The sequence below is a fragment of the Aotus nancymaae genome, unplaced genomic scaffold, assembly GCF_030222135.1.
Source record: "Aotus nancymaae isolate 86718 unplaced genomic scaffold, 86718_ANA_hifiasm-v0.15.2.pri h1tg000067l, whole genome shotgun sequence".
Taxonomy (NCBI): domain Eukaryota; kingdom Metazoa; phylum Chordata; class Mammalia; order Primates; family Aotidae; genus Aotus; species Aotus nancymaae.
Genome location: NW_026988482.1, coordinates 28,457,773 through 28,485,097, shown reverse-complemented (window position 1 = coordinate 28,485,097; position 27,325 = coordinate 28,457,773). Strand labels below are relative to the sequence as shown.

The following is a 27,325-nucleotide window of genomic DNA, read 5'->3' as shown; positions in this document are numbered from 1 at the left end:
GCCACCACACCCAGCTAATTTCTTGTATATTTTGTAGAGATAGTATTTTGCCATGTTGCCTAGACTGGAGGGAATCCTTAAAAGTAGGACATATGATAAAGATTAGGGACATGCTACTTGTTGATGAAGGAGCATTTTCTAAGGATGGATTAAATTAGTAGTTTTTGAATTGCTTTCTCTTCTCATTAAATCTTTTATACTGCTAATCTTTCATTTTTTTCCCCCCAGAAACCAGAAAGTAATGAACAAAGACAGAATGGACTTAAAATGGTAGATCAAGCAATATGGTCTAAAAAGATGTCCAATGGTACAAGACGCATTCCTGTGTCCCCTGAACAGGTTTGATCAATTCCAGATTTATTCTTTTGTCACCACTATTTGTATCATAATATCATTCCCATGTTCTTCCTATATCACTATGCAAATACAAGATGGGAGTTCCTTAAAAAGGAAGAAAAACCCCTCATAACTACTTACAGAATACCTGAGTCTCTGTTATCAATGCTTAGGCAAGCCACATAATTTATAAGGTGGTGGTAGGCAAGTTGATGGAAGTTTATACTTTACCTGAGAACGCGTAATTCCAGGATCTTGGTGGGAAGCTGTTCTTACTACATTCTTCAATTTCATATGATAAACCAATATGATAGGAACGAACATATAAATTTGTATTACATATAAATTTGAATTCAGCTTTAGGCAGAGTATAGTGTTAATTTTGGACTGGCTGTGAATCACAGCCTAAGTGTTAAAATTGAGAAAAAAATCAAGATTGTAGAAAAGGACAAGAGAATCCTTTTGCAACCAGTCAATATTTTCCCAAATATATATGATCAAAATTTGCCAATGTATCTAGTGTGTGAGAGAGAAGAAAAGGAGTCCCTTATGTTGCCCCTACCTTGTATAAATTCAGATTATTTTTTAATGGTTTTTCTTTTCAGGCACGCTCCTACAATAAGCAGATGCGACCTGCAATTTTAGATCACTGTTCGGGAAATAAGTGGACAAACACATCTCATCACCCTGAGTATTTAGTAGGAGAAGAGGTAAGAAGTTTCTTTACAATAGAATGAAAGAGGATCCTGATCCTCCTCCTAAAATTCACTTACATTGCCACCCAGTTCTAGTTGTTTCCTAGCATTCTGTAACCCTACTTTGAGGACCAGATAGTCACACCTCTCTGCTTCACTCTCAACATTTCTAACATTCAGCAAATGTTAGTTCAATTTTTGGGTATGAATCCAGAAAACCTTGAGAGAAAAGTTTTAACCATGCACTCATCTCTCTCCTCCTTTTCTAGGCCTTGTATGTTAATCCACTGGATTGTTACAATATTCACTGGCCTATCAGGAGAGGTCAGTTAAATATTCACCCAGGCCCTGGGGGCTCTCTTACAGCTGTTCTGGCAGATATTGAAGTAATATGGTCTCATGCAATACAAAAATACTTGGAAATCCCACTGAAAGATTTAAAGGTGAGCTAAAATTCTCAATTATTTGGATTGTTTTTAATATTCTTGGTCAATAAAAGTACACGTTACTGAGTTGTTTGTAATATAGTGTCCTTCTTGAAGCATTCTTGGCCTTCAGGGTGAGGATCTTGGTGGCATGAAGACGTCTTTTCTTCTTCACTTAATTCCCTTCTGGTGCCTTTTTTTCTTCTCTGTTTCTTTGGTGTCTCTCTCTATTACTCAGATCAGCAAGCTTGCTCTTTTTTATGTCTTCTCTTTGGACCTGTTGACACATCAGTTGTCTTTTCATTTTATAAGTTTTTAATAATTTCAAGGAAAAAAAAAACACTTGAGCATTTTCTTTTTCTTTATAAAACCCAAAGGATAACACAGAGGTTTGAGCATTTATTCTGGGTGTGTAACCATAGCTACTGCTCCTTTGGAGGGAAGTCTGTCTAAAGAAGTGTGGTGAATTTGACCTGACTAGACTTGAGTGTTAACCCTTTTATCTTTTCTTCTTTGTTTTTCTTTTTAGTATTATAGATGTATCTTATTAATTCCTGATATCTATAATAAACAGCATGTGAAGGAACTAGTGAATATGATACTAATGAAGATGGGCTTTTCAGGTATGTCTGATATCCCAGTGAAACCTACTTTAAATGGAATTTTCTTTCTTTAGTAACAGAATTAATCTAATTTACTGACTTATTTAAATGCTTATTCTGAAAAGATGAGTGTTTCTCAGACGCTCTGCCCAGAGGTCCCTAGGCGCCCCACTTCAGTTGATTATCTGTTTTGGGATCTTTACTGCTCTGCAGCTGAGGATTACTATGCTTTTTTTTTTTTTTTTCAGGGATTGTGGTCCATCAGGAGTCTGTGTGTGCCACCTATGGAAGTGGCTTAAGCAGCACATGTATTGTAGACGTTGGGGACCAGAAGACAAGCGTATGCTGTGTGGAGGATGGGGTGTCTCATCGGAACACTCGGTAAGGAACTTGGAAGGTGGCATTCCCTGTTCCCTCTTCCCTCGTAATCTTTTCAACTGTAAATAACAAAAAATCACAAGTTAAAAATGATAAGCATATATTCAAAAGTCTGTATAGGAAACCAGCAAGATTATGGAAGTGCAAATTCTAGCAAGGCTAAAACAAATGATTTTACCCTTCCCATTGGAACTCCTTAATATGGATTTACATCAGCAGCCCCTGAAAGTCCTGGTATGTTTTATGTGCTTTTGCATAGAGGAAGTGTAAACGGTAGCTTCATGTCTTTAGCTGTGGTTTGGCATAGAGCTACTAATCACTCCCTTATTGCAGAGCTTTATTTAGGCAAGTCCTATAGGAGAGAATAGATTTTTCAGAATTCTCTGGCTAGCCTTTTGAATATCTGCATTTTTTGTCATAGTGGTGTTCAGTGTGTGACTTTATGATGATAGTCAGGTAAAGAGAATAACTCTCAGGACCAGATTTGCAGCTTGTCCTTCAACAGGCAAGCCAGACAGCCATAAGCACACTCAGGTAATGCAAGTATGGGTTCTCTTGCAGCATTGTGTGCTCCAGAGAGGACTTCTTCCTGCCCCTCAGGATGCTTTCATTCTTCCCGTCCTCCACAGTTAGGTAGTTTGAGTCTTTAAAAGAGGGCCTAAATTATCCATGAGAAATTGCTGCCTCACACCTGAAGTTCCAGTACATTCTAAAATCCATTTTATTTTGGCTCATGCGTTGTTAAAATATCCAGTGATAGTGGTTCTCAAAGAATGGAGAAATGCTGAACGCAGGTTTCCTACCAATAAAATAGTATAGCAGTTGTCTTCCCAAATTGTAGAATCCTTCAGTTAGTAGATAGCTTTCTCTAAGCTTTTCTCCCGTAAGTTTGTCTTATATTGTCATTGCCTGCCATCCTTATATGCTAGTGAGTGTAGACCAGCAAACAGCTGTTGTATGATAAACACATACTGGGAGTGAGCTGGATTTAATAGTGAGTATTGTGTTTCTCAGATAAATTTTGCAAACATCATCACTACTTTAGGTGCCCCTCCACTGGTTTTTGCTAAAGTTCCCTTTCTCCCATCCATTCATTCTGTCCTTTCAACAAACATTTCTTGAAACTTGCTGTATATCACTGTGTTTAATAGATTTGTTTTTTGTGGTTTTTTTTTTTTTTTTTTTGAGATAGAATCTCACTCTCATCCAGGCTGTAGTGCAGTGGCATGATCGTGGCTTACTGCAACATCGCCTCCTGGGTTCAAGCAGTTCTTGTGCCTTAGCCTCCCGTGTAGCTGAGATTACAGTGTGCACCACCATGCCTGGCTACTTTTTGTATTTTTAGTAGAGACAGGGTTTTGCCTTATTGGCCAGGCTGGTCTCAAATTCCTGGCCTCAAGTAATCTGCCCATCTTGGCCTCCCAAAGTGCTGGGAGTATAGGCAGGAACCACCATGCCTGGCCCTTAATGGTGCAAACACTTTTTCCTCTTCTTAACAGATTAACCATCTACCCTTTTCTATTAACTTTAGGCTTTGTCTGGCGTATGGAGGATCTGATGTGTCAAGATGTTTTTATTGGCTAATGCAGCGAGCTGGGTTCCCTTACAGAGAATGCCAGTTAACAAATAAAATGGATTGTCTTCTTCTGCAACACCTTAAAGAAACTTTTTGTCATTTAGATCAGGTGGGAGCAGAATCAATATTGCTGATTATTTTTGTTTCTAGGAAAAACTTAAGAGATTTAAAAGATAATTAAAAATGTAACAGCATTACACTACCCCTTTCAATCCAAGATAAAACCTTGAAGCTAAAGCCCTTCAGGAGTGAGAGTTTTTTGCTAAGGTCAGAGCAGTGAAGATGTGTCCTCAGGCTCTGGAAAACAGTTTGATTGTTTTAGTAAACAGAATTTAGCAAATTTCTCTCTCATCCTGATAAAAGATGAAGATAAACCTTTAGGTGTAAGGAGTATAGCAGGTAAATATGTAAGCACAGACATTTTATTAAATGTTGTAATCTGGAGCAATTCCTTAGTATTGTAGACAATCAATATTTAATCAATCATTGCTATATGTGGATTTCTATCCTTTTTTTGTTTTAGACTTGTTTTTACCTGTTTCAGGTAATATTCTAAATTTTTAAAAATTGGGGAAATATAAAAATACTGTAAATTTCCCAGTTACTGAGGGAATTTGCTTATTGATTTGGGTCATTGTTTGTACTAATGTATATTGATAATGGAGAAAACAATGCAAACAGTGGAAATTCCAGAAATGTTAAATAGGGAAACAAAGTACAGCTGAATTCCTGTTTTATTAAGTTATAGTGAGAGTGGTACAAAGTTGTAGGTGGGGCTTTTTCTTTGATGGAGTCTCACTCTGTCCCCCAGGCTGGAGTGCAGTGGCGCAGTCTCAGCTCATTGCAGCCTCTGCATCCCAGGTTCAAGCTATATCTCCTGCCTCAGCCTCCGAAATAGCTGAGACTGTAGGCGCTGCACCACTATGCCCAGCTAATTTTTGTATTTTTAGTAGAGACGGGGTTTCACTATATTGGCCAGGCTGGTCTCAAACTCCTGACCTTGTGATCCGCCTGCCTTGGCTTCTCAAAGTGCTGGGATTACAGGTGTGAGCCACTGCGCCTGGCCTACATGGGCTTTTTTATAGGTGATATTTAGATGTTGGAGAGGCTGAAGCATAATTTGAAGAGTTTACATGCATTCTTACTGATTCACTGACAGCATCTTTTCCTGGAATCAGGACATCTCTGGGCTTCAGGACCATGAGTTTCAGATTCGACATCCTGATTCTCCTGCCCTGCTTTACCAATTTCGATTAGGAGATGAAAAACTCCAGGTAACTTATAGGTGTATATTTCCATGGGTACAAAGAAAGTTATCCAGGCCAGTCAAACTGAGAGAATATGCACTTGCTGGAAACACTTTGAGATCAGAATGTCAACTGGTTGTAGATTATCCACTAAACCAACATTTAAGCCACTGGTAGAGTACAGGCTAGAATGGATCTGAAGAATATCTTTCTAGTTAGCCACTATATGATGAGTTGTTATTTAGAGAGAAAGGTATCATTCTTATTAAAAAATTTTTAAGTAGATGATGAGGTACTTTATATTTGCTTTGAGATTTCTCTCATATGGTGACATATCACCCATCTAGTTGGGTGATGAATGAGTTTTCTGGCCTGTGGTACACCAGAGAAATAATGTGACTCCCAAAAGGGAATTAAACAGCAACTAAACACTGCCCAGTCTAACTTAGAGAATCTGATCTGCCAGTTTTGTTTTTAGAACAGAATTCAATGGATCAGTTTTTTTTAGGAGGCAGTATCTTTTGTTGATCACTCTTTTCCTTCTGTGCACAGGCTCCAATGGCTTTGTTTTACCCAGCAACTTTTGGAATTGTTGGACAGAAAATGACGACTTTGCAGCACAGATCTCAGGGCGATCCTGAGGATCCTCATGATGAACATTACCTCCTGGCCACACAGAGCAAGCAAGAACAGGTCCATAGCAATTCTGGTAGAAGAAGAGAGAGTTTTGTCCCTAAAGGGAGAAATCTATGCAGAGTTAATAGGCCATTGCAGTCAGTGCAATCTTCCAGCACACTAACACTGATACAGCTTTCAGAATTATAGATGAACTGAAGTCTGAGTTTAAAATCTGGAAGATTGATTTCTCTATTCAGCAAACATTAATTTTCTGAATGCTAGTCCATACATTTAAAAGTTAATGACACTTTCCTTTTGGTGTATATCATTTACTTACATTGTTTACTTCTGAATATTTTTTCCAGTAGTATTTTCATTAAAATCTCACCTATTACTTAATTTTGTGAAAGGTGCGTGGCATAGCCAAAGAGCTGAATTCCTTTGTTGAAAGTAGATCCCCATAATACGATGTCTGGTACAAGGGCACAAATTGAAATTCTTGACTACCAATGAAACAGCACCAGCTCATGATGGAGACTAGATTTTTCTAGTCTTTGTTCCTGCCCAGAGGAAAGCATGAAGTAGACAGATAGGATCTTAAAGTAAGAATTCCTTAACAGTCATGGCCCATGAATCCCACTAGAATACTCCACAAAAAAACTACTAAGTTGAGCTACAAAGTTGAGCTAAAGGGCACTGACTGGTATGGGGAAGAAAGTCTGTTTGCACTGGGATTTCACTTTTAAAATCTAACCAGTGATGATAAGGTTCTGAGAGCTACCCTGCCTACCAGAGACTGCTTTGGAATGGTCAGAGCATTGTCATCTGTGCACCGTCTCTCATTACTAAGTTACCTGGGAATGGGTGCTGGGCAGTTGTTGTATTGCAGTTGTGGCTTTTGTTTTATAGTAGTGCGTAGTAGGAGGGTAGGGAGGAATCTAGCTAGACAACATCAACAGTGTTCTGTTGTAGTAATACCACCTACTTGGTTGTCCTTTTGATTTAAAGTCTGCAAAAGCTACTGCTGACCGAAAGTCTGCATCCAAGCCTATTGGATTTGAAGGGGATCTTCGTGGCCAGTCCTCTGATCTTCCAGAAAGACTCCATTGCCAGGAGGTAGATTTAGGGTCCTCACAGGGAGACGGCCTGATGGCTGGCAACGATTCCGAGGAGGCCCTCACTGCACTGATGTCCAGGAAGACTGCCATCTCGCTGTTTGAAGGAAAAGCCCTGGGCCTGGATAAAGCCATCCTTCATAGCATAGACTGCTGTTGTAAGCACATCTGGGGAGACCAGGGGATAGCAGTGAAACAAGATACCAGTGAAATGAATTGGTTGAGTCTAGGATGTACTTGTGCAGTGTAACATATTCATTGAAAAATGATCAAGCACCTACTTGGCTTGCATTGCCAGGTGTTGGGAATACATTAATGAAGTAGAATGGGTTTATAGCCTAGTGGAAGAGACCAAAATAAGTCACATTATTACACAAGTGTGAAATTACCACTGGCAGAATACTATTAAACAGTCAGTGCCCTTTAGCTCAACTTTGTAGCACCTGCCAGTAGTAATTTCACATTTGTGTAATAATTTGCAGAATTTTATATAGAAACTTTACTTACTAGGGGGTGGTATGGAAGGTGGGAGGCAGGGAAAACTCCCTTGAGGAAGGCACTCCTTGAGAGAGATGTCAGGGATGAAAAAGGGCAGTTAGCAGTCACAGATGGGGCAGAGGAAGACTGTGAAGACCAGCGCGGCTGAAAAGCAGGGTGTGAGATGAGGCTAGAGAAGCAGGTGAGGACCACCCACAGTAGACTTTGTAGGTCCCTTTAAAGATTTTGATCCTAATCCTACAAGTAGGATTGCAGTGGCATGGTAACACATCCACATTTGTGTTTTGCAGGGTTCCCCTGGCTGCAGTGTGGAGGGTGGGCTGGAGGGAGGTCTTTGAGAAGGCTATTGCACTTCCCAAAGCAAGAGGTGGTGGCTTGGCCTAGAATTATGGATGTGGAAAAGAAGCATGGAGGATGTCACTGTCTTTTCAGCATCTGATGATACCAAAAAGAAGATGTACAGCTCCATCCTAGTGGTGGGAGGTGGTTTGATGTTTCATAAAGCTCAAGAATTTCTGCAGCACAGAATTCTCAACAAAATGCCACCGTCGTTCAGGCGAATTATTGAAAATGTAGACGTGATCACAAGGCCTAAGGTAGGTTGTTTCTTGGTGCATGTTGGACTGTATGCAAATGAAACCAGCCTCGTATGTGGACAGATCAAATCCTGGGAGGCATGGGCTTGTGTCTGAGGAGTTCTTGAGGGTTTAGGGCAAGTGAAAAAATTAATTTCAGCAAGCCATAGAAGTGGTGGAAGGAACTCTGGCCTAAGGTACTGGTTTTCTGCTCCCTTCCCCTGCCGTGCTCCCCAAACTAGCATGACTGAATTACACCTTTGTTAAAGGACCAGGTTGGGGAAGGGGAGGACCGACTGCTCTCATGCCCTGCCAGCCAGAACAGCTTCATTTTAATCTCTTCTTTATATTAAGGATCTACTCCTGGCCCCTGGACCAGATAATCTTTAAATATCTTTTTTGGTTTGAACTTCTTGAAAAGAAAGAGAAACCCAGGAATTGATAAATAGATTATGTGTATATTAAATCTGACAATTCCTGGAAATGTTCATATTTCTTTCTAATCCTAAGGGAGGGATTATGGTGTTCTATATATTCCACTCAAACTTAGAAATAAGTCATTTCTTTATGTTCCTGTTTACAGGACTTGGGTATTTGCGCAATAGTAGTAAATAGCATCTTTAATTATAAAAATTTAAAGGTTTTCTTGGCTATTGAAACAAAGATGCTTGTAGTTCCTAAGTCCTACTGTCTTTAATACAGGATTTATTAGTAAGCCTGGTTTACTAAGTATTGACTCAACAGGGATTTTTCTTGGTCCCACATTCAAGTAAATGAGGCTGAAATGTCTTCATCCGTTCTCTAAGGACATGGACCCCCGGCTGATTGCATGGAAAGGAGGGGCAGTGTTGGCTTGTTTGGATACAACACAGGAGCTGTGGATTTATCAGCGAGAGTGGCAGCGCTTTGGTGTCCGGATGTTACGAGAGCGGGCTGCTTTTGTGTGGTAAATGGGGAGGAAATGTCACCATCAAAGACCAAAAACAAACTTCTTGGTATAAAAGACTTATATATATGTTTTGTAATTTATTGATGTAGATGCTTAAGGGTCATGGACAGTAAATGAATTTCAACTTTATGTTGGGGACATGACATTGGTTTCAAATTATAAACTGCTTTTGAGCAGTTTAGTCAGGGCATTTGAGAATAAATAGGAACTCATTTTTCAGTTGTAAACTCTCTTGCCCTCTCTCAGGGTCTCATAAACTCCCCAGTGATGAAAAAGTTGCTATTGAAGGTTCTCATGTGGTGAAGCCCTTCATTTAAGTTGGCTCATGAGTCTCATCAGCAGGCAGCCTCATGTGGATGGTTATCAGGCATAGTGTGTCATGAGGGAGAATTGTCCACTCATGCCATTTTCTCCCTTGTCTAGTGTTTCATTAGGATCTGATGTTGTCTGAGTTAAATGCACTTATGACATGACTCATGTCCTCTTAGAATCCCAAATGGGGGAAAAAGTTTTGGTTATTTTTGTTTTTTTTTCATTTTCTATTGGATTACAGAAAAAAAAGGGACCCATTCAAGTCCAGATTTCCAAAGGTAAAGATTGTGTATTCCCTACTTTTGTTATCTTAAAAACAATGATTTCTTTTTTTGCATGTAACAAGGTTTTTCACCTAAGATGCTATTGAGTGAATCAGTGAGGTGTTCTTAGATTTAGTATTCATGAATTAAACATAGAATAGTTAAACAGTTCTGCCTACTGCGTTGCTATTGAAAGTTCTCATGTGGTGAAGCCCTTCATTTAAGTTGGCTTGTGAGTCTCATCAGCAGGTAGCCTCATGCAACCATTGCATGATCCTACTATAATGCATGGACAATGCAAAACGAGATGTTTGGCTGGAAGATACTTTATTGCTGCATTATCAAAATGGTTATAGTTTTCAATTATAATTGTAATTGATTTCTATGTATAAAATTGATTTAGCTTTGAAGTTGTAAATGTTTCAATTCTTTAGTTAATGCTACTAGTCAATTAGTATAAGAATTGCTACTAGTCAATTCTTTAGTTAATGCTAGTTAGCAATATTTGAAACAATTTTATTGGCATAAAATGTTTTAATTACTAAGGCTATTTGTAGGCCATAGAGTAAGCTTCAGGATCATCACAGACACTTTTTTTTCCCTGTAAGTGGTGGGATAAGAAGCTTTTAAGGTCTCTTGCTTCTCATGGGTACACTACAAGGAGCAGCAGCCGTTGTGGCAGGCTTGTGATCTTTTTCCCACTGATACCTGCTGCTTGATGTGGAGAAGTTCTTCACAGAAAGCAGTGGTATCCTTCATGAGGTGGTACTTGGGGCAGACACTGAGAGCATCATAATCGTCTTTGGTATCAGTCTCTGTAAAGTAGACCACCACATACTTGTGCAGATGAGTCTGGCTTCTTAGATCACTGCAGAAAAGGTTAAAGGCAAGGGGGAAGAGGTCTTGAGAGTTTTCACTGGGGCTGCCCTCACTCTTGTCACAGGTAGCATCACACACACTGTTGACATCATTGGAAAGAAGGAAGATGACTTTGTCCACTGCCTTCTTTTGAGCGGCAAGCCACTGCACTGGACCCATCTCTGCTATTTTCTTTTTCTGCCATTTTTCAAGGATGACCTCACTTCTGCACTGGTTTTGAAGAAACTCAGTGAAGTGACAAACTGTGTGATGGAAACATATTTCAGATGGGTAAACCACAAGAACCTTAATGGGGGGCAGTAGTGTGGTGGTGGAAAAGGAAGTCTTCTTGATCCTTTCTGTCGGGGGAGAAAAGCATTTGTTATCTGTGAACAGCAAATAGCAGGCTTTCACTCTGTGTAGACCATTCCTGACAAATGATCCCTTGCTAGACAATGTCAGCTGAGCACTAAGGGCCTTGTTTGTGACAGCAAGGAAAAACATGCTTAATGTTCCTTTTGAACATATCACCTGAAACATGCTGATGCTTAAACCTTAACTTTTAAACCTTATTTTAAAAGAGGTATTTTCTTTCTTTCTTTCTTTTTTTTTTTTTGAGACAGAGTTTGGCTCTTGCTACCCAGGCTGGAGTGCAATGGCACGATCTCGGCTCACTGCAACCTCTGCCTCCTGGGTTCAGGCAGTTCTCCTGCCTCAGCCTCCTGAGTAGCTGGGAGTACAGGCATGCGCCACCATGCCCAGCTAATTTTTTGTATTTTTAGTAGAGACGGGGTTTCACCGTGTTGACCAGGATGGTCTCGATCTCTTGACCTCGTGATCCACCCGCCTCGGCCTCCCAAAGTGCTGGGATTACAGGTGTGAGCCAACGTGCCCGGCCATTAAAAGAGGTATTTTCTAAGTCCCTCTCACTAAAACAATCCTCTCAACTAAGCCTTCTCTTTTCAAATAAATTCATAGAAACTTCTTTAGGTTTAAGATACTTTGTTGGCCAGGTGCAGTGGCTCACACCAGTAATCCCAGCACTTTGGGAGGCCAAGGCAGGAAGATCACTTGAGCCCAGGAACTCAAGACCAGCCTGGACAACATGGTGAAACTTCATTTCTACAAAAAGTACAAAAATTAGCTGGGCATGGTGGCACATGCCTGTGGTCCCAGCTGCTCAGGAAGCTAAGGTGGGAGGATCACTTGAGCCTGGGAGGCAGAGGTTGCAGTGAGCCAAGATCATGCCATTGCACTCCAGCCTGGGCAACAGAATGAGACCCTGTCTCTAAATAAATAAATAAATAAATAAATAAATAAAAGATACTTTGTTTGTGGTGGGTGATTGTAACCTCAGTACTTTAGTGCCATATATGAACAGGGACACTTGACCTCTGTACTTCACATCACATGTTAAGTTGGGCCAATTCAGTAGTTGCTTATACCATCTTCTACCTGCAGGTGGTAGAGTTTCTTTATAGTTCCCAAAGTTAAATGGCACCCCTTTTCAGACCCTGGAACTTACCTGGAATTCTGCCCTATATGGTGCTGTAAAACAGAAACCATGTTTGAAACTACTGTAATGAATACAGGTCGGACAGCATCCCCTAAATTTAAGTATTCCTGAGGTACAAGTGCCCCTGTGGCTTTCTTAGCTTAAAAAGAACATGGAGTTAATCTCGTTCTATTTACAACATCACAAACATCTCAAAGGATGCATTTATATTTCCTTTTCTACATATGGAGAAGTTTTTTTAATAGGTCTACCTCAAGCTGAGTATGTAAATGCTCTGGTTTCTGTATTCAAATACTCCATGTTTTAAAGTTGGCAAAGTCCTTAGTACAGCTGACCCTTGAACAACACAGCGGGGAGGGGCACCGGCCCTGCATGCAGTTGCAAATCTTATATAACCTTTGATTTTTCCCAAAATTTAACCTCTAATAGGCTACTGTTGACTGGTAGCCTTACCATTAACATAAACAGCCCATTAACACATAATTTTGTGTGTTGTATTATATGCTGTATTATGATAAAGTAAGCTAGAGAAAACAATGTAATTAAGAAAATCATAAGGAGGAAAAAAGATATTTACTAATTCATTTAAGTGTACCATCAGAAATGTCTTTATCCTTGTCATCTTCACGTTGAGAAGGCTGAGGAAGGGGTTAGCCTTGCTGACTTAGTGGTGGCAGAGGCAGAAGAAGTGGAAGAGGCAGCAGGAGAGTTGGGTGCCTCTGTAACTTTACAGAAATACATAATTTCTGACTGTTTTGCTTTTTCATTTTTCTAAAATTACTTGTATATGGTACCAATCCTTCCTCCACCATTTGCTTTAGGTTTAATGCCCGTGTCATAGAAGGGTCTGTGTTATAAAAGAAGTGAAAAGCCATCTTGACTAATCAGAAACCTGCCAGGTTGTTTAATGTCAATTTGTTTTCTGGCACTGCTTCTGTGTAGTCTTCATCATCATCTCACACTGATTGGGAAGCACTCATTTCCATCAGATTGTCTTCTCTTTGTTCTTCCGGTGTGGTTATCTGTTAGCTCTTGAATTTCTCCAAGATCCACATCTTGAAACCCTTTACCTCCCACCTTTTTTTTTTTTTTTTTTTTTTTTTTTGCCACATCTACAGTCTCTTTCATGATTTCACTGATTGGCTCTGTTGTAAGTCCTGTGAAGTCATGCACATCATCTGGATGGTTTTCTCCTGCAGGAATTTATTGTTTCAGGCTCAATGGTTTTCATGGCTTGTTCTGTCACAATGATGGCATCTGCAGTGATGTAATCCTTCCAGACTTCCATGTTGTTCTCTCTGTTGGAGTTCTCTTCCATAGTGTTGACAATCCTTTCCATAAAGTACTGTGTGTAATGAGCCTTGAAGGTCCTTATGGCCTCCCAGTCTAGAAGCCAAATTATGTTGCATTTGGGGGCAAGTAGACCACTCTGAGGACTTTGGTGCTGAACTCATGGGGTTCTGGCAGCCAGGGGCATTGTCCAATATCAAAAGAACTTTAAAAGGCAGTTCCTTCCTGGCAAGGTACTTCTGACTTCAGGGACAAAGCATCAATGGAACCAATCCAGAAAACGTTTTCTCACTGTCCAGGCCTTCTTATTGTACAATCAAAAGATTGGCAACTGGTGTTTTAGCTTTTCCCTTCAAGGCCAGGGGATTAGCAGCTGTATAGATAAGGGCAGTCCTGATCATAAACCCAACTGCATTTGCACAAAGCAGTCCAGTTAGCTTGTCCCTTCCTGCCTTAAATCCTGATGCATGCTTTGCTTCCTTACTAATCAGTGTCCTTTGTGGCGTTTTTTTCCCAGAAGAGAACACTTTCATCTGCACCGAAAACCTGCTGAGGCAGGTATCCTTTCTCTTCAGTGATTTTCTTAATGGCATCTGGGAACTCATCTGCTGCCTCTCGGTCAACAGAAGCTGCTACTCCTGTTATCTTGACAGTTTTTGAGCCAGATCACTTTTTTGAATTATCAAACCATCCTTTACTGGCATTAAATTCTTCAGCTTTAGATGCTTCACCTTCCTTTTGCTTTGTCATACAATGACTTTGCTTTATCTCAAATCATATTGGAGTTTACAGATATACCTTTCTTATAGCAATCCTACACTCACATAAAAGCTGCATTTTCAATACAAGATTAAAAGGTATTCTGCAAAAAGCGTACGGTTTTCATGCCTGCTGTTGTAGCTGTAATGATGGCTTCATGAATTCTGTTTTCTTTTTTTACTGTGATCCTTACGCTGGATTCATTTATCTTGAAATGGTGAACCATCACAGCTGCAGACCTTAAATTTATGGTACATATCAAGCAATTTTGCTTTTTTTCTTGTAACAAAAAGGTTGTTTTTTTTTTTTTTCCCCATGACTTTGCTCCTTGGGAGCACTTCCAGCATTATTAGTGGCACTTCGTATGGTTCCTAAGGTGTTATTAAAGGTTTACAATATTGCAGTAAACACGAAAAATACAAGAGAACCACTGGAGATACCTTTTACTGTGATATGTAATTTATTGGAGAGATGAACTGCTTGTGTGGAGATGATGAACATCACATGATGTTTTAAGTGGATACTCACAGCACTTGGGCTCACCACAGTAGCAATAGGAGGGCTAGGAAATTATTAACAGCAGGACAGTACACACTGCAGTTAATTTTATGCAGTTATGATTTAATACCACATCTTTTACGTTTGTTCATGTTTCTCTCAACTGTGAATGGTGCCGTGTATAGTTGGTATGTGTATGTTTAAGTTTTGATAAATTTTTAACTTTTAATAATTTGTGTATATTTATGGTAGCAAATGATAAAGTAGACTAGTGTCTGCATACATTTTCTGCATTTATGACATACCTTTTTCTTAATTTTTTCAATATTTTTATGGAAAACTAAATTCAACTGAGTTTCATCTAAGTTTTTTCAAATTGTTACAGATCTCCAAAAAATTTTCCAGTATATGTATTGAAAAAATCCAAGTGTAAGTGGATCTGCGCAGTTCAAACCTGTGTTGTTCAAGGGTTAACTATATATGAATCCAGGTGAAGGTTTTTCATACACCTCAGAAGAACTGTTTTTTAAAAAACAGGAACTAGTATAGAGTAACCATCACAGGTAAAGGGTAATTTTTTGTCAGCCATCTTTTGTGCATTTTAGTACTCGTAGGTGACTCAATGGTAAAAATAAAAATGGGACAGTCAGAAGATCTGGAAGTCCTGACCCTGCTTTCACCTGGCATGTATAATCTAGTCATTCTCCTATCAGTCTCCATAGAAGCACTTGAATTAAATAAATGCTGTCTAACTCTAGGAAATGCCAACATATGATTGCCTCCAGAGGAATCTTCTTTAAAAAGAAAATTCAAAATGTAATTTCCTTATTAGGATGTCTTTAAAGAATTATAACCCTTACCGTGCCTCCACATTAGATAGATCCCTGCCACCAGCACCCATGTGGCCACCAGCAGGGATGGCAGGAGGAGAGGTAGCCAGCCTCCCAGGTTGCTTCTGTCTGGAGAAAACAAAGCTTATTCACTTTTGGAAAACAAATCCACACTTATCTCCTACTTAAAAACTAAGATTTTTGTATACTTTGTAGAGGTTTATTATTATTATTTATTTATTTATTTATTTATTTATTTATTTATTTATTTTTGAGACAGTGTCTCACTCTGTCGCCCAGGCTGGAGTGCAGTGGCACAATCTCGGCTCACTGCGGCCTCTGCCTCTCAGGTTCAAACAATTCCTCCTGAGTAGCTGGGATTACAGGTATGCGTCACCACACCCAGCCAGTTTGTAGCGGTTTAGATCCCTTTAAAACCATCAGTCAGAACCTCTTTAGAGAGTCTGCCAATCATATCTTTTTCCCTAGAGTGTGCAGGTCTGGCATTAGATTCTCAAAAGGGATATGGACCCAGGAAGTTAAGTACAGTCCTGAAATCTCTTTGGCTTCTTTATCCTGATATGCACAGGCATTTTTACAGTAGGAACTAGGATTTCTGTCCAGTTTTTTTGTTCTTTAAGGAATTAATGTTATTCTGAGTACAACTGCTTACATACGTAGCACATATAGATGGCATTTTTACAGACTGTCTTGTTAGACATCCGTGGAGGATAATGCCACACGCCTCACCAGAACATCAGATAAGCTCAGGCACAACGTGCTCAGGAATCCATAAGGCTTCGCCCACACACAAGTCAGGACTGCCAGGCACCTAGGTTGTCTTCACTTCATTTGGCTGAGTCTAATGACACCTTCCAACTTTTGATCCCACCCCAGGGCTAGTTGTGTAAACACTGTATTTCTCCATCTGTAATGAAAAAGCTAACACATCTCTAACTCCAGAGACATTTTCCAGAACATGCCATTCTCAGGCACTGGTGAGGCGTGTCTTTTGGTGCCATTATTCCTCATTTGTTATCCAAATGTTGGCTATATGACCACATCAACAGAATCCTGGGCCACTAAGACTAGTAAAAGAATCAGAATATAGTGAAATATGCATTCTTTTATATAACCAGTCATCTTACACCTTTGGCTGTTTTCAGCAGATCCTTGTGGCACTCAACATATATTGCGCACTGTGTATTTTTTTTTCCTTCTGTGTATCCTGCTTTGTAAAGAGTCATGCGTGGTTTTACAAATAAAGCCTGTTCTTACTCAGATTATAGGTTCTCTGGGACAGCACTATTGGCTTTCTCTGCATGCCAGTTCAGTGTACACAGGCAGGAGCCCCTCGTACTGCCTACATACACACACCCTGCCACATACTGAGTGGGGGGCAGTGACTGCGTGTCCCAAGCCCCTTTGTCATCCGGTGGAAGTGACAGGACACTTACTGTTATCCAGAGGGAAAGGGACGCCTGTCTGTGGGCAGAGCACCACCTTTCCTTTGTGTCGGATGCAGTCGGTGCCACAAGTAGGAAAATACGGAGTCAGCTGAGGAAAAATGAGAGGCTCAGGAAGTTCACACCACGCATCAGAGTAAAACCTCATCACAACTCCTACTTCTGCCAAAACTTCCCTTCTTTCCGGCTTCACCCCTCCCTCTAGTGTTGTCACGCACTTTCCCCTTGGTCACACATCTATAACAAAGCCCTAATGTCAAAACCAGTGACCCAAAACCCACATGCCCACAACTCCCAGATTCCGAACCTAAACTTTGTACATGTTACTAACATACCGGTTCCATTATCTAAAGGGCGAGGTCATATCTTACCATATAGACAAACATTCCTCTAGAGAAAAGGAGCAGCAGTGATCGTGTTGGCTTCCTTCAGCCAGTGCTTTAGGACATGCAAGTCCCTGTAGTTAGGGAAGCCTATGGTTCCCCGGAAAAGTGGAGTAGCCATCATAGGCTGGCCCCTCTGGCGTGTCTGAGCACTTATATTCCAGGGAACGAAGCACAGAAGTTCCTTACTCTTTGGGGAGTGGCTATGTACCACTGGACCTCCTGTATCCCCACCTCAAAAACTAGAGTTGAAAGAGACCTAGTTGAAAGAGACCTGCTGCTCAAACTTCCTGCTTTCCAGCTGGGTCTGCTGCAGCAGAGAGGATGGGCAGCCCCTCTCCAAAGTTCACACACTTAGTGGAACTCAAACCTTCCCATTTCAAACCCTTTGCAGCTTCACCTTGCTTAGTTAAAGGTTTGGGGAAGTAAAAAGGTACTGCTATTCCTGAGTGTCTATGACAGAAAATGGAAATAAAAAATGCTTTGGAAGGTCAGCAGCCATTAATACAAGCAAAAGGGACCATGACTGCCACGTTGGCCTCCTGACCTTGGCACTGCAGAGGCTGCAGCAAGGGAGACCCCATTAACACCACTTAATTCACGTCTGTTGGCAGAAGTGCATTTGAAAGGAGAGAACTCATCCTTAAAAGCAAAGAATGGTGGAAGTCTTCTATGTCCCTTCCCTCCCCAGAACAGCTCACTGAACCTTACCTGCACCACAGCCCCTTCACTTTCCCCGGTCACTGGAATCACCACTGAAGCTCGTGTTTGTTCGTTCTGGTATGGCTAAGAGAAACAGTCAAGAATTATGAGGTGCCAGGCGCAGTGGCTCACGCCTGTAATCCTAACATTTTGGGAGGCCGAGGCTGGCAGATGGCTTGAGCCCAGGAGTTCCAGACCCAGCCTGGGCAACATGGTGAAACCCTATCTCTACGAAAAATGAAAAAATTAGCTCAGCATGATGGCATGTGCCTGTAGTCCCAGCTGGAGGCTGAGGTGGGAAGATCACTTGAGCCTGGGAGGTAGAGGCTGCAATGAGCTGTGACTGTGCCACTGCATTCCAGCCTGGGCGACAGAGTGAGACCCTGTGTCAACCGCCTCAAAAAAGAATTATGAGGCACATGAGTGAGTAGATCCAAGGCTTCCAGCAAAGCAGCTTTGCTTCCCAAACGGACTCTATTCACTAGACTGTGTGAAGAAGGGCTTATTTCCTGCTTCGGAGACTTCTTTCTTTCTGTGGTTTGAGGGTCACGGTGACATCTCTCAGGATGCCCACAGGGACTTGTTTTTATCTGTTGAATTCATCAAAATAGCCCAGCATGTTTCGACAACATCGTCCCCATTTTCTCTCAATGCACTAAGGAAAGCTGGAGGGCGGGGTGAAGGGGATGAAGAGAGAAAGTACCTCTAACACCTGAGAAAACCCAATGACGGTGCTGTGTTGGATAAGAGCCATGTATCTGTTTCCAAGGGGACTGGTTGTGAAGTTCACTTCTACCGTCTCATTCTTCTTACAAGCAGTGATGTTCGGAGCCCACAGGCTTCCTATGAGTTGAGAGAAAACCATGTGGATGAACTTGCTAACTCTTACCTCAAGTTCTCCACAGGGCTTTATAGAAACGAATCCAAGTTCTCAGGAACAATGTCCAAGAGACAGGGACGCTGCTACACAGTGAACTTTTTATCATTGTTTCCAGAGTCTCAAAGTAGTTGCTGCCCAAGACAGTTTGGGGATCCGCACATCAATGCTTTGCTAAAAACAGCTTCCCTGGGCTGAGGGTGGTGGGAGGCACAGACTGGTTCTGCTACTCACTGCTGTTCTCAACCTCTCTTTGGAGTTAAGGGATAGGTCAGTATTTTCTCCTCCCAGGATGGGGAGAAGGAGACACTGGTTAAAAAACATCTAAGATTATAGAGCACGTGAATTCACGATCAGCACTACAACCACTAGAATATTCTGTGTTCCAGAAGCTTCATCCATCAGACCATTCTGCCAGCTTCACTAGATGCAAAGAAAGAAGGAAATGGCTTGTAGCTTAAAGGATATACCCTAATAGGTCCACTCTGGCAGAAACAGTCAGTTGTTCCATTCATGTGACTTGCAAATAAGGACTAGATTGATTTCCAGGAACACAATGTAAACCGCAGAAATTATCTTCCCCACCGAGGAGACCATTTCAGGCCCTAGCTCAGAACTGTCTTTAGGAGTTCAGGCCCAGGGCTGACTCAAGGCCCTCTGACCTCCTCACACCTGCGGCGTCCTCTGTACCCTCGGTGGATAGCTCAGCATCCAAATCCGCCTTCTAGCAAGGACAGCATGCACAGCTGTCTGATGACGTACCAGGGATGCCTTGTGGGGTGAAGGGTGTCTAAAAGTTCTGGACTGATCCAAAAACCACTAGCCTCATTAGCATTCCAACACTATATTACTCAGAAATTTATACAAACCCTTGGAAATTAGGCACTAGGGACTGATGATCCTAAAGGGGCTTATTACAAAATTCAAGGAGTAAAATTCACTGGCCTGTGAAAAGCGATCCTCTTTGAGGACACAAGTTGAGAGCATACTTCTGGGCCAGTCCTTTAGTGAACTGACACTTCCACCTTGAATGTTTGCTAATCCAAACAGAAGGTTCTTAGGGTCCCCATGGCCACAGGTGGGTGGTGCTGGTGTCTGAGCAGGTGGAAGGGCTCATAGGACTCCCATCCATCAGGAAGAGCCTTTGATTGGCACCACTGAGCCATTTGAGCTAAAAGGTTGTTAACCAAGGGGGTAGGGGTGGTTCTTTGTGACTGTTGCTCCGCTAGGTAAATGTACTGAGGGTCTATCCCTTCCTGGACAGGCTGCTCCACTCAGTGGGCAAAGTGCTGGCAGGAGATGAGGAGCTCTAGGTGCTTCTGCCGCCACCATCAGGGTGACTTGGAAATGTGACTCTCCCCTAGGCCTCAGTTTTTTCATCTGTGCAAAGATGAAGAGACCTATGCTGCCTCAAGTTACACGTTTCTTCAAATAATAAAAGCAAATGCTGTATTTACTTACCGGCCTTGACACACTTCTTTTTATATTTCATTATGTGGTCTAGGCAGCCTGGAAATTTGAATGAAAGTTTTTACATTTTAGAAAAAGGTATCTCTGCCCCACCCACCCTACCAACAAGTACATACACACATACGCATACCACACCTGTAACAAACTGCCAAAACATTCCAGATGTAAGATAGTAAATTCAAATGTGGCTCTAACATTTTACTGTTAAACAGAAGATCATCCTCCCATGACTTGGTAACCGAAGTCTAATTTAAATACAGCCTTTATTGAAACAGTATCTTTGATACCTAAGAGAAAACTTGAAAACCATCCACCATTTGAAAATGACATTTGGTAATATCTGTAGACACTACCTGCCCCTTCTAGGTGTGAAGCCTAATACTTCCATACCTTCACTTCAGGGTAGGGTAGAATTAGTGACTTGTTTCCAAAAACGAGAGTTGGGAAAAACAGTAGATTTACATGGAGAAGGCTGGCAGGCACCACATTAATCTAGTGTTGAGGTGACCCTCACCTGGTGTCATCTGGGTGCCGTACACCCCTGATGGGATGCAATAAGAAGGGCCCGGCACCTCTGTGGTATGAATTCCCGGTCCAGTCATGAGACAAACATCAGACAAACCCAAACTGGGGGACATTCTACAGGATGCCTGGCCAGAACTCAAGACTGTCAAGGTCCTGAAAAAGACTAAGAAACTTACAGACCAGAGCAGAATAAGGCTACACAAAGGACTAAATGCAACTGGAACAGAAAGAGGACATTCATAAAAAAGCAGGTGAAATCCAAATAAAGTCTGGAGTTTAGTTAACAGACATGTACTAATGTTGGCCTCTGAGTTTTGACAAATATATCATGTTACTATAAGACGTAATAGGAGAAGCTGGGTGAGAGGTATATGGAAACTCTTTGTACTATCTTTGCAACTTTTCTGAAAATCTAAAATTATTCCAACATAAGGCTGGGTGCAGTGGATCATGCCTGTAATCCTAGCACTTTGGGAGGCTGAGGTGGGTGGATCACCCAAGGTCAGGAGTTCAAGACTAGCCTGGCCAATATGGTGACACTCCATCTCTACTAAAATACAAAACTTAGCCAGGCGTGGTGGCGCATGCCTGTATTCCCAGGTACTTGGGAGGCTGAGGCAGGAAAATCGCTTGAACCTGGGAGGCAGAGGTTGCAGTGAGCCAAGATGGTGCCATTGCACTCCAGCCTGGGCAACAAGATCGAAACAACATTTAAAAAAAAAAAAAAAAAAGTAAATAAAATAATTCCAAAATAAAAAAGCTTATTTAAAAACAAAATGAGGTTTGGTCTCATCAAGAAAGTTGGAAACCATGTGTAATAAATGGTACAGCACCAAAAACACCCTGGACCACAGTCTCCAAGACCAGCCGTGAATTGGAAATTACCTGTTTGGCTTTGACATCTTGTCTGCGACAGATGACAGGATGGGGGTATGGAATGGGTGACTCAGTTGAACGGACCCTTCATATACACCATCCTGTCTCTCCTCATCACAGCCCTGTGTGTGACATCGTACTAGAGAACTGGACCTGTGTCACAGAGCTGGGGCAAGAGCCCAGCATTCAACTCAGGACCACCCTGCCTCTCATGGACAGCTTGGGGACAAGCCAACTGGAGCCTGTAGATCCTCAGAGGCCCAGTCACAGGCAGCCCACTCGAGAAAGCTGAGATTGGAATGAATGAACATTTTGTATCAGTGATATAAAGAGTGGCTCAAGTGCATTGCTCTAGAAGGACCAGAGTGCCAATGTCAGCTTCACTTTTACTGTGTGTATAACCCAGGGAAAGTGACATAACCTGTCAGTTTCTTCATGTAAAAAATGCAGCTATCCCAACCTTGGGGTTGTTGGGATGCTTAAGTGAGATGATGCATGTCAAGGATTCAGCACAGTGCTCAGCACACAGGAACAGGCTTTTTCCTACATTTCACCTGACTTTATCCTCTCTGCTCTGTGGGTAAAGCATGGTTACTACTGTGTCCATGCTATAGGTAAGGGAACTGAGATTTGGCAAGGTCAAAAGCCTTATCCAAGGTTCCCTGGGCTCTCTCTGTACCTATCCCAAAGTAAGCATCCCAGCAAGACAAAGAACAATAAACGAGTGAAGAAGTTTACCTGGTGAGGTGAAATTCACAGACATGGAAGGGCCATCTTCATTCATATTTGCATTAGGAATATTATGGGCTCCAATGAAATAGACTGTGTTCAGCTCCACAGGGAAGCCTATGTAGGAAAATGTCCACTGAAAGGCAAAGCAAGGAACTCTCAATTCCCCAAACACTGTGCAGTACAGAAACGGTATACTTTTGTGTGTTGCCCTTTTACTTTGTATTTCATTACTTATTCTGTGATAACTTAGGTCTCCGGCCAATGTCTACTTAGAAAATGGGCACCACACAATTTATAGAATCAGAGAAGTATAAAGTTTTAAAGCCAGCATATAATTGAAGTCCAGTTCTCTTCCCTTCACTGGTAGGGAAAAACTGAGGCCCAGAGATGCTGACTTACCAAAGGCACAGAATAGAGAAGTAGCTAAAAATGGGATTGGAACTCAGGCATCTTTCTCCAAGCTCTGAGTCATAACTATTTTCCAGACTGTGTGAGCAGTACATCATCCATGCTTCCCAAACAAAGGGCCTAGCTTTCAGCAGCAATTAGCCAAATGCATAAAAGTGCCTATGGCTGGGTGCAATGGCTCATACCTGTAATCCCAGCACTTTGGGAGGCTGAGGCAGGCAGATTGCTTGAGCCCAGGAATTCAAGACCAGCAACATGGTGAAATCCCATCTCTACAAAAACTATAAAACTTAGCCAGGCCTGGTGGCTCACACCTGTATTCCCAGCTACTTGGAGGCTGAGGTGGGAGGATCGCTTGAGCCTAGGAGGTTGAGGTTGCAGTGAGCCATGATCGTACCACTGCACTCCAGCCTGGGTGATAGAACAAGACTATCTTTAAAAACAAAACAAAACTAAATGAAAACCAAAAAAGTGCTTACTTTGCCGCCAGAGGGTCTGGTCTGAGTCTGGAAGGCCTCTGTGTAATTGCACCTCACACAGCTGTAGGACTGGAAGTTGCTTTTGCCCGTCACACATATCTTGGTGGCCTTCAACAAGCGGATGCTGGCTGCCGAGATGGGCAAGAGGACATTGGTTTATTTAGCACTTGCTATGTGGCTGACTTGATGCTAGATGCTTTACTAGCATGCTTTTTACTTTATGTCTCAGTTCATATTAACAACAGCACTGAAAGGTAGGCACCACTGTCTGCAGTTTACAGATGGGGATCATGAGGCTTAGGGGAGTTTCAGGGAGCTCTGCTTAAACTCATAAAGCTCACCAGCAGCAGATTCAGATTCCAAAGCCCAAGCTCCCCGCTCCTCACAGGTCAGCCTGAATTTCACAGGATGCCTGCAAAGATGTCTGGGTCTCTTTTAAGAGGAACAGGCTGGCCTCCGGGAAGCCCACAAAGACCCTTCAAGAGTGTCATCACCAAACCACTCCTGTTCCGACTGCACCTTTATCCATGCTAATTCGTCTTCCTGGGAGGTCCTTTCCTCCCATTCCCTACCTCTTCAAGTCTCACTCCTTTAAAGTCCAACTCACTCATGCACCGCAGCCTATAACCACAGCTGACTAAGAGCTCACTGTGCCAGGTAAGGCCCCAAACCCTTATGGCCTCATCTCACCTAAAACAGCCTCACAGGGTCCCTGTCCCACTCCTCCCACCGTATCCCACTCAGATGGAGCACAGCTCCCTTCTGGGACTCCCCTGACACTGTGCCTGTGTCTGCCTCCCCTACCCCTCTGAATCCTTCTAGGTGGAGACTATAGGTGACTCGCTGTGCCTGCCACTCGTGGATTCTTGACTGAATAGACTTTTTTCTGATCTGAATTTAGCAGATGGAAATCAAAAGGATGGGTATTAGGATCCCAGGAGTAGCTCACTGAAAGAACTCACATGGTACCTTGCAGCATAATCTTGGGGAAATGCCAAAAGTTTCATGACATCATCTGGGAAGTGAAGAAGTAATCTACCTAAGCCAATGCTTTCCCTAAACCAGAGTGGGGTGGGAGAAATCATCTTTGGCCTTACCTTATCTTCTTCCATGGAGTACATATAAAGAAAAGTACACAGATCATAAGTGTACCATTTGATGCATTGGCACACTCACGCGACCAGTATGCAGGTTAAGAAATCCCCCAGGTGTGCCCCCCGTACTTCCTTTCAGTCACTCCTATCCCAACAGGAACTACTATCCTGACTTCTCTTTTTTTTCTTCTTCATTTTTACTTGGTGATTCTGCATATATTTTCAAACAGACTTTTTCTTTTCTCTTTTTTTGAGACAAAGTCGCTCTGTCACCCGGCTGGAATGCAGTGGCATGATCTCAGCTGACTGCAACCTCCACCTCCCAGGTTCAAGTGATTTTCCTGCCTCAGCCTCCCGAGTAGCTGGGATTACAGGTGTGTACCACTACGGCTGGCTAATTTTTGTATTTTTAGTAGAGTTTCAACATGTCGGCCAGGCTAATCTCGAACTCCTGACCTCAAGTGATCCGTCTACCTATGCCTCCCAAAATGTTGAAATCACAGGTGAGAGCCACCGCGCCAGGCCTTTTTTTTTATAAAGACAGAGTTTCACTCTGTTGCCCAGGCTGCTAGGGTAGAATGGCATGATCTCAGCTCACTGCAACCTCTGCCTCCTGGGTTCAAGCAATTCTTGTGCCTCTGTTTCCTGAGTAGCTGGAATGAAAGGCGCACACCACCATGCTCAGCTAATTTTTGTATTTTTAGTTGAGACGGAGTGAAACCCCGTCTGGCCAGGCTGGTCTCGAATGCCTGGCCTCAAGCAACTCACCCACCTTGGCTTCCCAAAGTGCTGGGAATACAGGCATGAGCTGTTGCGCTCCACCACTATCCTGACTTCTAACCAAAGGATTGGTTTTGCCTGTTTTGCACTTTCTGTAAATGGGATCATATGGCATGTATGCCTACAGGCATGCACACAGATATAAATGTACAAACTCTTTTGAATCTGCCTTCTTATGTTTGTGAGATTCATCCATATTGTTGTGTGTAGTTATAGATCATTCATTCTTGTTGCTGTATGGGAATTTATTTGGTGATTCCTTTCTACTGCTGGGCATTTGAGTGCTTTCTAATGTTGTCTGTGATGAGTAGTGCCACTAAGATCATCCTAGTATGTGGCTTTTGGTGCATGCATGTATGTATTTGTTGGTTATGCCTAGGAGTGGAATTAATGGTTCACATAGTCTGCACATTTCTGGTTTAGTAGACACTTTCGGCCTTATCTTTGATGGATGCAAACTTACCATCTGCCCGGAGTACCCAGCTTATATTCATCAAAATTGAATAGTCCCCTGTTGGAACACTGGTTTTAACAGTTTCCACTCGGAGGTCCTTCAAGTCTCCGGGAGTTAGATCATGTTGTAGCATCCACTCTGGAGATGGCCCTGGGAAAAGGCAAGACTTCTAGGACACTCTCTTTCCTGGCCCAGTCTGATGCCATCTCCTCTCAGTGACCCACCCCAAACCTTCCCCCATTCACAATTCCTCACTTCTTTCTTATTTTAAATTTTTGTAGAGATGGGGTCTCACTCTGTTGCCTAAGCTGGTCTCAAACTCCTGGTCTCAAATGATCCTCTTGCCTCAGCGTCCCAAAGTGTTGGGATTATAGGTGTGAGCTACCACGTCCAACAATTCCTCACTTCTTCCTGCTAAGGCCAAATGTTTCTTAGTACTGGCTGATTTATATCAGAGACAATGTTGATTTAAGAGAAGTACTCTCAACCACCTGGCCTCCACCTACAGAGCACTTAGGACCACTCCAGGTGCCTGTGTATATACATAGGTATATATATTTAGTGTACTTGACATGTTTATTAAAGTCAGCCCTGTCTTCCTCATGCCTTGGCCCTGGACTCCAGCCAGCTGTCCCACACAGCCCCCTTTCCCACCTTCTAACCTTTGTTGGTGCCATCTCTCCTCCAGCTCACTTTCCCTACTCACATTTTTTGGGCAGAAGTCTACCTATTCTTCAAATACCATCATCTCAAACACCCGCTCTTCTTTGAAACGTTTGCTTCTTGATCCCAACTCTAAATGACCTTCTTCCCACAGTCTCTATCTCCCTCTGCAGAGTGGCAGGCATCAGTTTCCACCTTGTAAGGTAAGCCCCACCCTGACTGGCCAGGAGGCCAGCCTGTGTGAAACACTCTTCTTTCCCCCAGACCCCAGAGTTCTGCCTTGAGCAGAGACTTCAGCTGCATCATTCAACAAAGCAATGGTTCACCCTGTGCCTGGTCTTTGATAACCTATTGCCTGTATATAGGCATCCTAAAAGTCCAACTTTGCTTTCGATGTTAAGCTCCAAATACCCATTCTCTAATGCACCTACCAGTTTCAGAGCCACATTGAATGGTCTGTGGGAGAGAAAAAAAAACGAGCATCATGTTGAAGCCATCAAACCACAAGCTTTCCTTTGCCAAATCAGGCAGAACACCAGTTTTCCCTTAAATGCATATACAAGTGACAAACTTTCAAAGAAAAGATGCACTGGTTCTGCTTCACAGCTTAGGGGGAAACTAAGCTGCCCACTGTAGGCTATGATGGACCATGGATTAGCCATCAGTATACTTGATCCTCAAGCCTGTGCATAACCTCACTAAAATACCAGAGGTGGGTCTCCACCCGTGTCTCTGGGTGTCAGCCTTCCCTGCTGCAAGCAGGGGATGACTCAAGACTGATGTGAGGCACCTTTACACTCTACTGTTTAATGCTAGGTTTTTAGGATGGCCTGGAATATTTACTGGGTTTCCCCAGGTTAAGGAGTAGCTATGCTAAAGAGATAAACAAAAGAAAGCTTTGAATGCAGTCGCAAGGTACTTCCCTCAGGTTCTTTAAAATATTCCCCTTCCAACACAGAAGGACTCACTGAGCAATTTAGGAAACCATAAGCAACTGTGATTGCACTATATTATCTTTTTAAAAGAGCTGTCAAAGAGAGAGAGATCCAAGATGGCTGACCACTAGCAGCTTGGGA

General features: G+C 42.3%; 2 protein-coding genes across 4 annotated transcripts in view; one reads left to right on the top strand and one right to left on the bottom strand.

The window, feature by feature from the left end:
* The window catches only part of ACTR8 (actin related protein 8), a 17,937-nt gene extending 3,490 nt beyond the window's left edge, over positions 1 to 14,447 (top strand). For 2 of the 3 annotated variants that reach the window (XM_012460759.2, XM_021671643.2), the window contains exons 3-13: positions 229 to 339; positions 942 to 1,046; positions 1,301 to 1,474; positions 1,986 to 2,079; positions 2,307 to 2,439; positions 3,968 to 4,121; positions 5,191 to 5,286; positions 5,812 to 5,952; positions 6,886 to 7,150; positions 7,923 to 8,086; positions 8,872 to 9,999. In XM_012460759.2, the coding sequence (XP_012316182.2) occupies positions 229 to 339; positions 942 to 1,046; positions 1,301 to 1,474; positions 1,986 to 2,079; positions 2,307 to 2,439; positions 3,968 to 4,121; positions 5,191 to 5,286; positions 5,812 to 5,952; positions 6,886 to 7,150; positions 7,923 to 8,086; positions 8,872 to 9,015 (1,581 nt within the window). In that variant the 3' untranslated portion in view covers positions 9,016 to 9,999. Of the gene's footprint in view, positions 1 to 228; positions 340 to 941; positions 1,047 to 1,300; positions 1,475 to 1,985; positions 2,080 to 2,306; positions 2,440 to 3,967; positions 4,122 to 5,190; positions 5,287 to 5,811; positions 5,953 to 6,885; positions 7,151 to 7,922; positions 8,087 to 8,871; positions 10,000 to 13,770 lie in introns of those variants that run through there. The other variant, XR_010338991.1, reaches the window with a different exon arrangement.
* On the bottom strand, positions 9,530 to 27,325 carry IL17RB (interleukin 17 receptor B). Its single transcript, XM_012460760.2, has 12 exons — positions 27,310 to 27,325; positions 26,681 to 26,705; positions 25,596 to 25,736; positions 23,259 to 23,386; positions 22,378 to 22,504; positions 20,753 to 20,926; positions 20,230 to 20,277; positions 18,595 to 18,734; positions 17,901 to 17,975; positions 16,798 to 16,897; positions 15,371 to 15,469; positions 9,530 to 10,806 (listed from the first exon to the last, which is right to left on the bottom strand). Exons 3-12 carry the CDS (start codon positions 25,717 to 25,719, stop codon positions 10,244 to 10,246), a joined length of 1,578 nt encoding a protein of 525 aa, XP_012316183.1. The 5' UTR covers positions 25,720 to 25,736; positions 26,681 to 26,705; positions 27,310 to 27,325; the 3' UTR covers positions 9,530 to 10,243.